We start from the raw sequence: 14041 nt of genomic DNA on the forward strand, positions 1-14041 counted from the left end.
CAATAGTTATAAGATATGAAATAGAGAGTGAAGTGGAGGAATGAAAATGGACGTGAGATATGCAGGGATATTGTATCTTCAGTTCCATTATTTACAATATCCCTGCATATCTCATGTCTGTTTTCATTCCTCCACTTAATATCTTATCTAGAATATCTAGATATTTCATATCTTATCTAGAATAACTATTGCTTAACCATCTTCTCACACCATCTTTGATGAAGGGATATATAAAATACTCCGGAAACAGCTGTAAAACCTTTTATTTATAAATGTTCTGAAATCTTTACAGCCTTGCATTTTTATCTCATTCTGTTAATTTTTTTATATATACACATGCTGACATATGACCTACGTTGGACTCCTCGTTTGCATAATCACCAAACCTGGAGCTTAACTATAGTCTGTCCATAGCACTTACTCAGCATTACCTGATACCTTTGGGTCTTCTTGACACCATCACCTCTCATAACCTATATATATATATATATATATACATATATATGGAATATTGCATGTTTCCAATTGTAACTTATTTATTGCTCTATTCATATCCTTACATTTGTGTCATCATCAACTAATTTCCTTTTTCTAAAAAATACTGTAACTTTTAACACAACTCAGTATATGTCTTAATTATATAAATCATCATCATCATACAACAAACTAATCAACTAACATTTACTACTCCATTCTTAGCTACTGTGTTCCTGCTAACTTCTGTGAAGGCCCCAGATAAAGCACAAGCCATGCTTGTAAGAGAAATGCAGCATGAAGATGTTAACCATCGAATCAATTCCATTCTAAGGTTTGAAACTGATCTGTTTATTTGTTATTTATTTATTTAAGTCTGATACTTGTTCTGTTGTTCCTTTTTTTTTTTTGATGAACCTCTAAGTTATGTATCCTATTTGTATCCCATTGCAGTCAACTTTGCATCCTTATGGGATCAATATAATAAAATTCTGCTCAAATACTAAGGGTAAAAGGTAAAGACCCTCTTCAGTCATGAATGACCATGGGATTGTACCTAGAAAGTTACTCTCTGAAGCGCAAGCCTGGGCAAGGTTATGAAGGCTCATGGCTCAATGGTTAAAGTGTTGGGTTTGTGTGTTGTGTTCTTGAGCAAGACACTTTATTTCATGTTGTTCCAGTTTACTCAGCTGTAGAAATGAGATGCGACATCACTGGTGTCAAGCTGTATCCGCTTTTGCTTTCCCTTGGATAACATTGGTGGCATGGAGAGGGGAGACTGGTATGCATGGATGACCACTGGTCTTCCATAAACAATCTTGCCTGGACTTGTGCCTCAGAGGGTAACTTTCTAGGTGCAATCCCTTGGTCATTCATGACCGAAGGAGTGGGGAGTGTCTCTTCTTCTCCTTCTCTTCTCTTCTAAGTATTAAAGTCAATTTAATCATCTAGCCCTCTCCCTCAAATTTCGGACCTTCTGACTATAGTAGACACAATCATTATTATTATTATTATGGTTATGGTTATGATTATTAAGGTGGCAAGCTAGCAGAATAATTAGCATGCTGGGCAAGATGCTTGGCAGTATTCTGTCTGTCTTCGTGTTCTGAGTTCAAATTCTGCTGAGGTTGACTTTGCCTTTCATCCTTTCTGGGTCAATAAAATAAGTACCAACTGAGTACTGTGGTTGATGTGATCGACTTACCCCTCCCCCAAATTTCAGGCCTTGTTCCTATAGTAAAAAGAATCATTATTATTATTATCATTATTATTATTATTATTATTATTATTATTATCATCATGTAAATGCGTAGTGATATTTCTTCTTGCTCTATATGTTCTGAGCTCAAATCCTGTCAAAGTCAACTTTGCCTTTCCTCCTTACCGGATTGATAAAATAAAGTACAATTTAAATACTGGGGTTGTAATTGAATTACTTCTTTCCCTTTAAGATTGTTGGCTTTGTACCAAAATTAAAAAGAATTATTATCAATATTATTATTATTATTATTATTATCTTCTTTCAGATTTGGTACACTTTGGCAATTTCGCTACCAAGTATGGCCTCGCATGGAAGAAGGTGCAAACAATATCTTTAAGGTAAATTAATGAACCCATGTTGCACACAGCAGTTATTACTTTGAATTATGTTTGTCTTTTATGAAATGTAACTGGAAATGACTCAATAGAGAAAGTATTGGGCAACCAAGTCAAAAGTTCTGAGCTCTGATTCACTTTAAGTACATTATTATTATGTCTCTGCATACTCTATTTAATTCTGATTGTCAGGACAGCTGGGAAAGTTATCTTATCTACTTAGAGGTTTGTACCATCTTGCATTCTCAAAACTATGAAACTATGAAAACATTTTTATCATTAAGGGACTGGGTGGAGTCCTGTGATTATGAATTCAAATCTGAATACATATTGCATTGTGGCTTTAGACAAGGTATATTACTTAACTGTGTTCAATCTGTATATGTGCATATATATATATACACACACAATCATCATTTAACAACTATTTTCTATGTTGTCAAGGGTAGGATTGTTTGATAGGATCCAACAATCTGCAGGACAGCATTGAGCTTTGGCAGTAAGTGAAAAACAAGGGTGAAAGTGTGGTTGATGGTAATTATCAATAAAAAGTAGAAAGGTGAGAGAGAAAAAAAGTAGCTCAAGAAGGAGGTGATGACAAGTTGCAGCAAATTGCCTATCATCTCAATTCTTTGTCATCTCCTCCATGAGGCTCAACATTTTGAAATCAGCCTTCCCTACTTCATCCCATGGTTAATTATACATATTATACATTATATGATGTAATCTTACATTCTTATTAAGATTAAATTACATATATATGCACATACACATATCTATCTGTGTGGGTGAGTGTGTGAATGTATGTGCATGTATGTGTGTATTCTAATAAAATTGATTTATTTGTTGTATGCATAACGTATTTATATTTATCCATGCCAATTTGAAGAAACCGGTGTTAAAAATTCTGATTGTGTTGATGTATATACACACATACATATATTTACTTATGTGTTATATGTGTATATTTGTGTATATTTCTCCTTATTTGCTAGGTCCCTCCACCAAATATCGACTTTACATTGCCTTCACCAACAATTGGATTACCTAGTCAAACTGTTATAGATCCTCCATGGAAACCACTCTTTAAAGCAAAGATTGAGGAAGTTACTTTAAATCAAGAAGAAACAGTATGTATTATCATCTTTTTTGTCTGTTTTTTATGTTACTTATTTTTTTTTAATGTTGATAATCATTGTAAAAGGGTGAAATGTAGTGTTGGAGAGGCCTAAAGTTATGAGATCCTGTAGAAACTTTATCTAACAATTATTAACATAACTGTGTAACTGAATTGGAGAAAAATGCTACCAAATTGCTAAAGAAATGTATGCTCGGAGGATAGAAGGATTACTTCTTTAGAACTTAGAATATTTTTTTAATTATTGTTTTGAGATATTTGTCAATAGGAAAACAAAACTGGAAATTTATTTTCAATGATTAAATGCATTTAATTCTTAGGATTAAAATGTTCTTCATTCAAATGAATTTGACATTGAATATACAAATGAAAGTAGTTAGGCAGTTTCTAATCATTTATACAAGGTCTCTATGCAAAAAGAAACCAAATATTTGAAAAACAAATTTCTGGCTTGACTTACAATTTAATCAGAATTGTCCCCTTCAAAATAGCTCCTGCCACTCTTGCTACACTACTCCCAGAGCTTTTACCAGTTTTGGAATATGTCCTGAAATGCTTTTTCTCAAATAATGTGCAGATCTTATGGTGAATTTTCTTCAGTCCTTTTGTGTAAAAGTGGCAACCTTTCATAGGGAATTTGGAGACAAAAATAGTCATGGATAAGGAATAACATTTGAACAAATGCATTCCTATGATGAAATATCTAGATTTTCTTTGTCTAAGCCTCTTCTTTCATGCTGCCTCTCTCAAATACTTCAGGACATTCAAGTATATCTTTTTATTGATTGTCTGACCACATAGAGCTAATTTATGAGTTAATTTGCTCTGTCAATCAAAACAGAAAGTCGACATCACCTTGACATTTAAGAAACTGTGACATGTATTTTTACATTGCAGCAGCAATAATCTAACCTACAACAATGACTGCCTTTCTGTTTTGACATTGTAGTTGTACATCCATGTTTCATCACCTCTTACATTTTCAGAAATTTTCATCAGTAATTGAACAAACAAACAGACTCTGATCATGACTCAGTTCTCTTTTTGTTCACCTACAAGCAGATATGACAAATTTTGTGGTAACACAACACCTTTGCAATTTTTTTTTAAAGGTCGTGTGATACAAATTTTTACAGATGCTTACTTCTTCAGCAGCTTCATGGACAGGCAGTGATTTTCACTGATTACTGCATACACTTTTGAAATATGATTACTGTATGTTGTTAGACAAAAGATTCTCCATAGAGGTCTGTTGCCACATTAGAAAAGTCTCCATAAGACTTTTTTCCACTTTGAAACATGATTCATTGTTCCACTTGTAACAAATTGACAAGACTAAGCATAACTTCACTTTAGCATATGTAGATCAATGAAGGTGTGATAATAGCCATGTTGTAGCCATTATCCCACTGAAGGACAAGATTATCCTTACACAACACTGCCTTCATGAGCACACTGCATTGGCTGACTGGTTGGTGCACTAATTTTAACAGTCTGATTTCTTTCTGAACATATCTAATACATTAAAAAATTACTAGTTGTACATAAAGATTAATAAAATTAAAAGACCATTGCAGACATTATGAAAATACAATTATTATCATAGTTTAAAAAATACTCAGCTAAGTAACAAGTTTAGCTCACACCAAAATATAATTATTAACAAGGCTCTTACCAAAGCATAAAATCAAGTAAACAAGTTGAACTGGCTCCAGTAAAATAGTGGAAACAATAGCAACAACAAAAACAGAATCAAGAGTGTCTCTAGATGGTCACTCAGTTAACAAGAAATAGCAGCTAAATCTCACTCAAATATGAACCTCTCATAAGAGAAAAGACATATTGATTATTATGATCCTTGTACACTGAGTGCCCCCAAAAGACAGAGCTGCTGAATCAAAAGTGATCTCAACTACAACCTTAGGAATATTTGAAATATGTAATGTGAAAGATTGGTATTTTAGTATTCATATATTTATATATATATATATATATATAACATATTCCAGTGAATTATTTCCTTAGATTTCCTCCAATATCATTAACATAAATATCTGTTTCTTGTTAATCTGATATATTCAGAAAACTTTAGTAACTGCAACAACCACTCGTCGCAAACAACAGCAAGAAATGATTCTGCGTGCGCTGCGTGCTGAAGAAGAACGCAAGAGAATTGGCCGTGAAAATTTCCCACTGACCACTACTCCAGTATTGCAACTTGCCGCTTATGAACCTGCCCTTCATCATGTTAGTGAAGATCATGAAGAAGGTAACCACGAACCCCTTTACTTTGTATACTGTATACAAATATTTTTTCTTCATTTTTTTATGTATATATTTTCAACAGTAAATTTGAGAATTTAACCATACACAAAGATTGCTTTATTATTTCAGCCTTTTAGTTAAGTTGTATCAATATATTTCATTGATTTGGAAGCTGTTAATAAGGAAAATCAGGAGATGTTTAAAGAAGTTTTGAAAATTTTTGAAATGAATATTATTACTGTTTAACAGTTATTTTTCCATGCTGATGTTGGTTGGATGGTTTTCCTCTTCAACATCTCTCTATGCATTTCAAGCTTGTGCTATTTCATTTGTAAAGCTCAACATTCTGAGGTGTGACTTAACTGCTTCTTCATTTGTCTGACTTCATTTATCTACCATTGGATCTTTTTGATCTTTTACACCCTTTTTTTGTCCCCAATTTAAATTTCAGTCAAATTTCACTCAAAGTGCAACATAACACATCAAATTTGCAAAGAGCACATTGAATAATGTTGCCCAAACTTTTTCCTAAAATGATAGGGCAGTAATGGTAACAATATTTTTGCCTAATCAGGACTGACATGGGCTAAAGAGGATCATCATACCACCTTAATAATTCTCTCCTATAAACATAAGAAAATATATTTGTAGTTCACTTATTTAATAAAGTAATATTAGTTAACATAATGAAATACTACATATCATAAAAGTAAAATCATATACTTAGTGGACTCTCATCATCGAATCTCTATTCATTTGTTACATCTTCTCTGCAATTACTGCTCTTTTTCACTGACATGCAGTAACACACATTTTACACATCTCAGTTTTCAACCTTATAGTTTTCTTTTTCTCCTTTTGTAATTTTCAATTGTGAGCAATAGGCTATTTGACACTAGGCTTTCAAAATAGAAATGCAATGTACATATGGCAGTATGCTTAAACTGTGCAGAAGATGTATGTGCAAAGTACCAAAGAGGGTTGTAAAAGAATGTGCCCAGTTATGAAATACTTAGCTGAATAAGAGGTAATCTGTACAGATGAAAATATTTTTTAATCTACCGCCAACACTAATGATGTCGTGTAGGTAATAGAATTGTACTTCTTCCAGTAAGCCATCAAAGAACTTGTTGGTCTTCAGTTTGTAGATGCTCATTCCGATTTCTATGCATCTTGTTCATCTAAAATTCTGTTTGCTACTTAGCTTAACAAAAGTTCTACCGTTTCTTTGTGGAGGAGAGTCTCGTTACCCATGATATTGGACTCTTTCATTTGCTAATTACTTTATCTTCACCATGTTAGATCTCTAAACCTTCCAGTGTTTTGAATTTTATTGAATTTATTTTGAATAGATTCTACAAATCAAAACTATCATCAGCAAACATGAGTTTCAAAATAATGAAGTCTCAAACTTTATATGATGACCTTAGAACTTGAGATGAAGAGGAAAGAGTTTTTGTGGACAGTCATATGAGCACTAAATCTTTCTATGTTCACTATTGATTTTGAATTTACTTTCAACATTTTCATAGATGACTTGAGTGAAGGCTTGTGGTTCAGTGGTTAGAGTATTCAGCTTGCACACACACACACACACATATGTAGACACACACAAATGCATGATAATCACAAAGTCATAAAATATAGAAGAAATGTGGTAACTGTATATTAACTGACCCTGGATCTCCTAGCAAATGGCTAGCACTCTCCACTAATTGGCCCCTATTGGTGATCAATGGCAGATAATGCAGAAGTAGATAATTAAATTGGCAGAATCAAGTAAATAGAGCTGATACATCAGTGTTGATAGAAAAAAACTTGGAGGTTGTTGGCTGAAGAAGCTCATCTCACATCTCAAACGCCAGTATGGAAAATAAAGTATCAAATACGATGATAATGATCAAAATAATTATTTAAGCTGCTTGGATCAGATTTTGTTTTATGCTTTGATAATTGAGAAATTTGTGGTAAGTTTTAGTATTTTGTTTTTAATGTATGTTTTCAATAATAATTTGAATGCTATGTTTCTCAAGAACTTTTTTTATTGTTTGTTTCAAAATAACATTTATCTAACCATGTTGTTGTAAATGCTTATATTGTTTGTTGCCTTGTTTGATGCATCTTAATGTGATATATGCATTATATTGTGGGATTACTAAAAACAGTGCATTCATATTAGTTCTGTGTATATATATATATATATATATATAATTTGTTTGAATAATTGATAACTTGTATGACATTTCATTTTTTTATGTTTTTCTTTCTGCTTTTCATTACTAAATATTCTTGGAATAGTTATTAATTAATACAATACAATTTATTAATATTTATTACAATATATAAATAACATATATAAAAAAATGGTGATTTCTTGCACAAATAGAAGACCAGAGTAATTAAGAAATTTTGATATAACTTGATTTTATATTTGTTGCTAAACTGATGAAATAACTTTTCAGTTAATTTTGATTTTTGATTGAAAAATAAAATTATAAATTTTTGTTTAAACTATTGAATCTTCAACTCCAAAATTTTTATGTTGACAGATTTTTACACAAACACTGAAAGGGGATAAAAATGTACAAAAAAAAATAATGGTCTCAGTGTTTTATTGTATAGAGTATTGCTTGCAAATTTTATAAAAACAATTCTCTACCTTCAAATTAATACTGAGCAATTACGTTTGATATTAATTCATTTATTTCTTTTATCGACTCTCCATATAACTGAATATGTTTATATATCCACCAACTGAAGAATGTCAACAGGATTGTAAATATTCTGATTCTTTTATCTTTGTTTGTTGGGTGGTACAATGTTTTTATTCCTCTTTCAGTCATATCTTTGACTTCAGCTCTCGGTGAGTAAGCTCATAGCTTTTAAATATTGTCCCTAATGCATATGTCTAGTAAGAAAATAGGGGCTAAACTTTTCTTTAATATCACACAGACACTCAGTACATGACTCACATTTAGAAAATTTGATGAATTCACATTATTGTATGTATTATACACCTAACAGCCACATACAGTAATATATTGATGATGATGAAAATAATGAATGTAGATTATAGACAGTATAATTTGAAGATAATTGTATACATTGAAAATATACAAGTATTTGTTTGGTTATGCAAAGAAAACACTCAGTAATAATAACAATATTTGACATAATAATAACATCATTAACATTAATATCAACACTAATAATAATTGTAACAATGATGAAAATAATAGAATTAATAGCAATAATAATAATTCTATTGTTTCAATTAGGAACACTACATTAGATTTGCTGTAAAAGTGAAATGCAAAGTTTCCCAAAAACTTATCAAAAAATATCACTCCCAAAATTCAAAATAAATCAGAGAATAAAAATTAATTTATAGTCTTAGTTTACACTAATTCAAATTATATATTGTGTATGACTGGTATGCAAAAAATATGATACATTGCAGACCTATCCAACCTATGCTATCATACAAAATCATTATCATTATTTCATCAAATTTATAATTTTGCTGAAACATGCAATTCATATATAAAAATAAAATAGCAAAATTTTAAGCAAAATAATTTTAAAATTGGTTATAGAATGTAAAGAATATAGTTGTATAATTGTAATACCCTGGTATTACAAAATAATTTTAATACAACATCACATCTATGTTTTAATGACTACACTTTACTCTACCAAGGTGCAACTGTTTTAGTCCTAACATAAAATCTTTGATCAAAATCACTTGGTTGTTCAATTGATAGAGTTTCATGTTTTCTTGGGAGTGATAGCTACCAAATTGTTTTAAAACTAAGTTCAAAATATTCTTTTTTTAATCTATATGCATTTAAACAGTAGTACTAAACTATCATGGTGTGTCACACTCCAGAAACTTCATTCTAAAGAAGAAACTTTTTACTTACAATTAAGTGCTAGTCAAGAAAGTATATTTTTAGTTTCCATTGTGTTCTCTTTTTTAAAAAAATCATTAAAATCATTGAAATTAAGAACAGAATTTCTTCTTATGTTCTGAAATCTTATAAATAATATTAGGTATATTCTGTTACTAGTTGTCACATTTTATTCATTTTTATTTGAATATTTTTTAAGTTGAAATGTTATATCCATGTAACTCAAAACAGTTGTAAAGAACACATGTGTACAATTGCACTATTTCTTTCATTGTTTTCAAAACATATCAAGAAGATAAAATCTTTATGAGATTGACATTGTAATTAACTAAATATATTCATAAATTTACAACAGGTTACAAAAAAAAAAAAAATGGCAGAACATTAAGCTTTGAAATACATTCAATAAAAATTCAGGTAAATGAAATTTGACTTATTGTTAAAAGGGTCAATTCACAGATATTAATAGTAGTTAAGATATACGTTTTTTTAAAGTGATAACTGCTTCATCTTTGATCAGTGGTTCTTAACTGAAAGTGGTCTGTTTTGATGTTCTAGCATTTTTAAACCAGACTGTGTAGAGCATATCTACCGCTGTTGCACTGCACAAGTTCGCTTTGTTTGACATAACCCTAACCCAAGATGCATACCTTTAACAATATGTGTTACAAGGGAACCATGCATTCATTGCACTATTGTCATAGCCTCCAACCTTTTTTTGCACAGTCTGGTTTCATGCAAGACAATTTTTCCAGACTGGGGCATCATATGCAGAACAAACCATAAAAAAGTGCACAATATACAATTTAATTATTACATATATAATACATATATAATGTAAAAGCACCCTGCATACTATAATATTCAATAAAACAGAAATAACATTTTAAAATTTTATTCTTTCTATGTAGCACAGTGGTTGAAGACCTCTGTGTTATTAGAATTTGTTAACTGAGCCAAGTATCTGATGAACTCATTACTCAAAACTGCATTTAAAATATGAAGGAAATCTTAAATTGAAATATTAGACTGCATTAAGCACCCCATCAATACTGATGGTAAATAACAAAGTAAATTTATTCTAAGTTAATATTTCTTATATTGTTATCTTAATTGTTGAGATTTCTATTATTCATTCATAAAAAGAAATATCTGCTTTCTAAATTTATGAATTTATCATCCATAGAATTAGACTGTATGCAGTACAATATTTCTAGTAATGTTTAAGTTCTTTTTAATTCACATTCTAAATGGGTTTTGAACATCACTATTTTCCTCCAAAGAGGAAGAACTGTACCCAAAGCTCACAGTATAGACTTCTACAAATTGGCTTGGTATCACCTTAACTTTCATAACTTGTCAGTAATTAGTACTTGCACTCTCATTTGCCATAGTTAATGTATATGTTTACTGGAATTGTCCTTAATTCCAACTTTCCATCTTAGTAAATTCCATTGTTCCATGCTTGCCATTTACAGTAGAGTTACTGAAAACAGGGCAGGCTCTACTAATTCTTTAACCCAGCAAGTCATAGCTGATTTAATACAACAAAATTACAAAAACAGAAAAAGCTAATAAAATAATATAATGCTCTATAACCATGTGGCCATAGTCCTAAGATATTACTTTGTCAACTCATGAGGCAATTTTCTCTCTCCTTGTTCATTATATAACCATACTGCATTCTATGTCATTTGGCATATAAACACACCTTTCAGTCTGTATAGATTTATGAGTGCATTTGTATACTATTTGTTTTCAGTGCAATGGGTTAAAAAAATTTTTTTTTAAATACTAATAATTCTTTTTCATTTATTTTGTTCTGTTTGTCATCACTTAGCAATATTCACTACAGTTACTAAAATTCATTTTCATAACTTACTGTCTTTCACTTTAATTAGCATCACTATTTATTAAATATCTGATTTAATTTTGTATGATATTAGCTGGTAGAATTTATGATTAGAAAGTATATTATTACAAACCTAATAAATGTAAATATTTTATATGGGGCAGGACTCAACATTTTTCCTTTTAAGTTCTCAAAGTATACACTCAGAGGTTTCAGAATGTTTGAAATGTATAGCACAAATAGAACAAAAACTATGATGAGATTCCAAAATGCCTGGTTATTATAACTTGTCCGAAGTTCTAAACATGTGATCCCAAGATAAGTTGAAAATTTGCAGTAAGCAGTGTTCTGCACAAGTCACATGTTTCTGCTTGCATTTATAGCTAAATCTGAAAATAAGTTCTCATCCTATTTAATAAGACTGTCGAGTTGGTTTTAGGAAATGCATCAGTTTCAATATCTCATGCAAATGTGAATTTTCAGCTGGGAAGGGCATCCAAGTATTGAAACCATGCTGCCAACCCTTACCAGTTTTTAAGTAAGGTACTTTATTCCACTTGTCATCACACATTGAACTGCTGGGCTGTGTGAGTTATTGTTTATGGAGGGCATAAGCAAAAATTACTGCTGCTCAAACAATATAATATGAAGATATATGGGGACACACACGACAGCATGATAAGGAATATGTAAAATGATGATGCCTTTATATGCATGTATGTGTGTATGTTTGTGTGTGTGGGAGAGAAACATCCTATTTCATCACTAAAAATACAATAATTTACAATATTTTATGTATCACAGTTCCACAATATTTCTAATCAAGGTATAAGTTCAAAGTTATGGTTAAAATATATAAAATAACTATTGAAATTTGGTAGGACCACTGAAGTTAAAAACAATGAAATAATATGAAATAAATAATAGTATATAATATATAAGCACACATAAAAATATTATGAAACCATTAATAAAATGAGAAAAAATACATATGATATTTTGATTAAACAAAATTCTTCATATTTTCCTAAAATTTCTACTTCTTGCTTCAGCAACAGTATATTTTCATAGCAGCTAGATTCTTTTTCTTTTCCTTTTTTTCATGTACTTTTAGACCATTTTGTTTTTCAATTGTCTAATATCTGCTTATGTCTGGCTAAATTTAAATGCGAGTTTTATTTTTTGCATTATTTTTGTCATTTAAAATAAAACAAACAGAACAAAATAATTGCCTTTTTTTATATTATAAACTTTGAGTTTTAGTTTCAGAGAATAATTTATTTGTAGTTGTTTGTGTGTGTGCATTCATGCATGTGTTTTGTATGTGTAGATGAGCATATGAATTACTGTGTGTGCACATGTATGAGTGTACAATGTGTGTTGTATACACAAGTATGAGTGCAAATGTATGAAAGTATTATCTTGTATGTGTATGTGTGTGCATTATTTCATTATGATTAAAATCTGCCTAAATTTAATTTGTCTTCTGTATAATAGCCACTTCAGTAAATATTTCTGAAGCAGAAGTTTTTTAAATGTTTAACCAAAGTTTATTGATTTAATGTTTAAAAACAAATAAAATACATATATATAATGCATACATACATATATATATATATATATATATATATATATATATATATGTCAATATTTTTGTTTAAGAAAAATAAATTTGTACTCTACAAAAGTATAGAGTAACCCATCAGATTAATGTAAAATTATTTTTATTATAACTAAACATAGAAATAAACATTAACACAATATATCTATCTATCTATCTATTTATGTATATATGCATATATATATATATATATACATATATATATATATACATACATACATACAGGGTGACCCCCAAAAAAACAGAACCCATAAAAATTTTATTAAATCCTACAAAAGTCCAGCAAATATCTTGAAATTTGTTGTACTTAAACTTTGGTCTGTGTACGATCATTCCCTTTGCCTAAAAGTCATGTTCTTTTCAAAATATGCTCCAGATGGCCTCCGCAGCACTGGAGGCTGATGATGCCATGCTTAAAGATTGCTACCCATGCTGTGCACTTTGTTGAGTGTAATGACCTCTGAAACACTTCCTTCAGTGCGGATGTACCCTAATAAACATTATTTTTGCTCTTTACATGTCTTGACAGCAAAAAATGCACTTCGTCAGAGAACCAAACATGATCCAAAAAGTCTGGATTATCTTCAATTGTCTCACAAAGCCATTCACACATGGTTATACGTTTTTCTATGCCTGCCTTTGTAAGTTTTTGCTTTATTTGGCTCTGGCAAAGATACAAATGAAGATCTGATTTAAGAAAAAAAAAGAATAAAAATTAAAATTAACAGATTTATTCAAAGATTTGTGGATTCTGTTTTTTTTTTTTTTTGGTGGGTCACCCTGTATATATATATATATATATATGTATATATAGATAAGTAAACAGATTTCCATAAGTTGTGATGATGAGTATTCAGTTGTTCAACAACTTATTTATCTGTTCACTGAATTATAATCTAAGTCGCTGAGTATTCCATAGAAACATTTTTCCTTAACACAATCCTCAGACAGAGTCCCCATGACACAATGTGTAACAAACTTGTACTTTTCAATTATAGATACAGTATCTGTCAGCCCAATGTCTTTCACAGGACCTGGGTTAACCTGATAGTAAAAGACACAAGATGCTACTCAGTGGAATCAAATCTTGGGTGTCATGATTACAAAGCAAACTTCATAACTGTGTGTGTGTGTTTGCTTATTTGTGTGTATGTGGGTGTGTATATATATATATATATATATAT

General features: G+C 30.4%; 1 protein-coding gene across 3 annotated transcripts in view; it reads left to right on the forward strand.

The window, feature by feature from the left end:
• LOC106882437 (protein unc-80 homolog) overlaps positions 1-14041 on the forward strand; it is a 286116-nt gene that overhangs the window by 142332 nt on the left and 129743 nt on the right. For 2 of the 3 annotated variants that reach the window (XM_052965566.1, XM_052965568.1), the window contains 5 exons: positions 700-808; positions 2001-2073; positions 3066-3200; positions 5291-5477; positions 8313-8336. In XM_052965566.1, the coding sequence (XP_052821526.1) occupies positions 700-808; positions 2001-2073; positions 3066-3200; positions 5291-5477; positions 8313-8336 (528 nt within the window). The remainder of the gene's footprint in view (positions 1-699; positions 809-2000; positions 2074-3065; positions 3201-5290; positions 5478-8312; positions 8337-14041) is intronic. The other variant, XM_052965567.1, reaches the window with a different exon arrangement.

The sequence above is a fragment of the Octopus bimaculoides genome, chromosome 2 (assembly GCF_001194135.2).
Source record: "Octopus bimaculoides isolate UCB-OBI-ISO-001 chromosome 2, ASM119413v2, whole genome shotgun sequence".
NCBI lineage: Eukaryota > Metazoa > Mollusca > Cephalopoda > Octopoda > Octopodidae > Octopus > Octopus bimaculoides.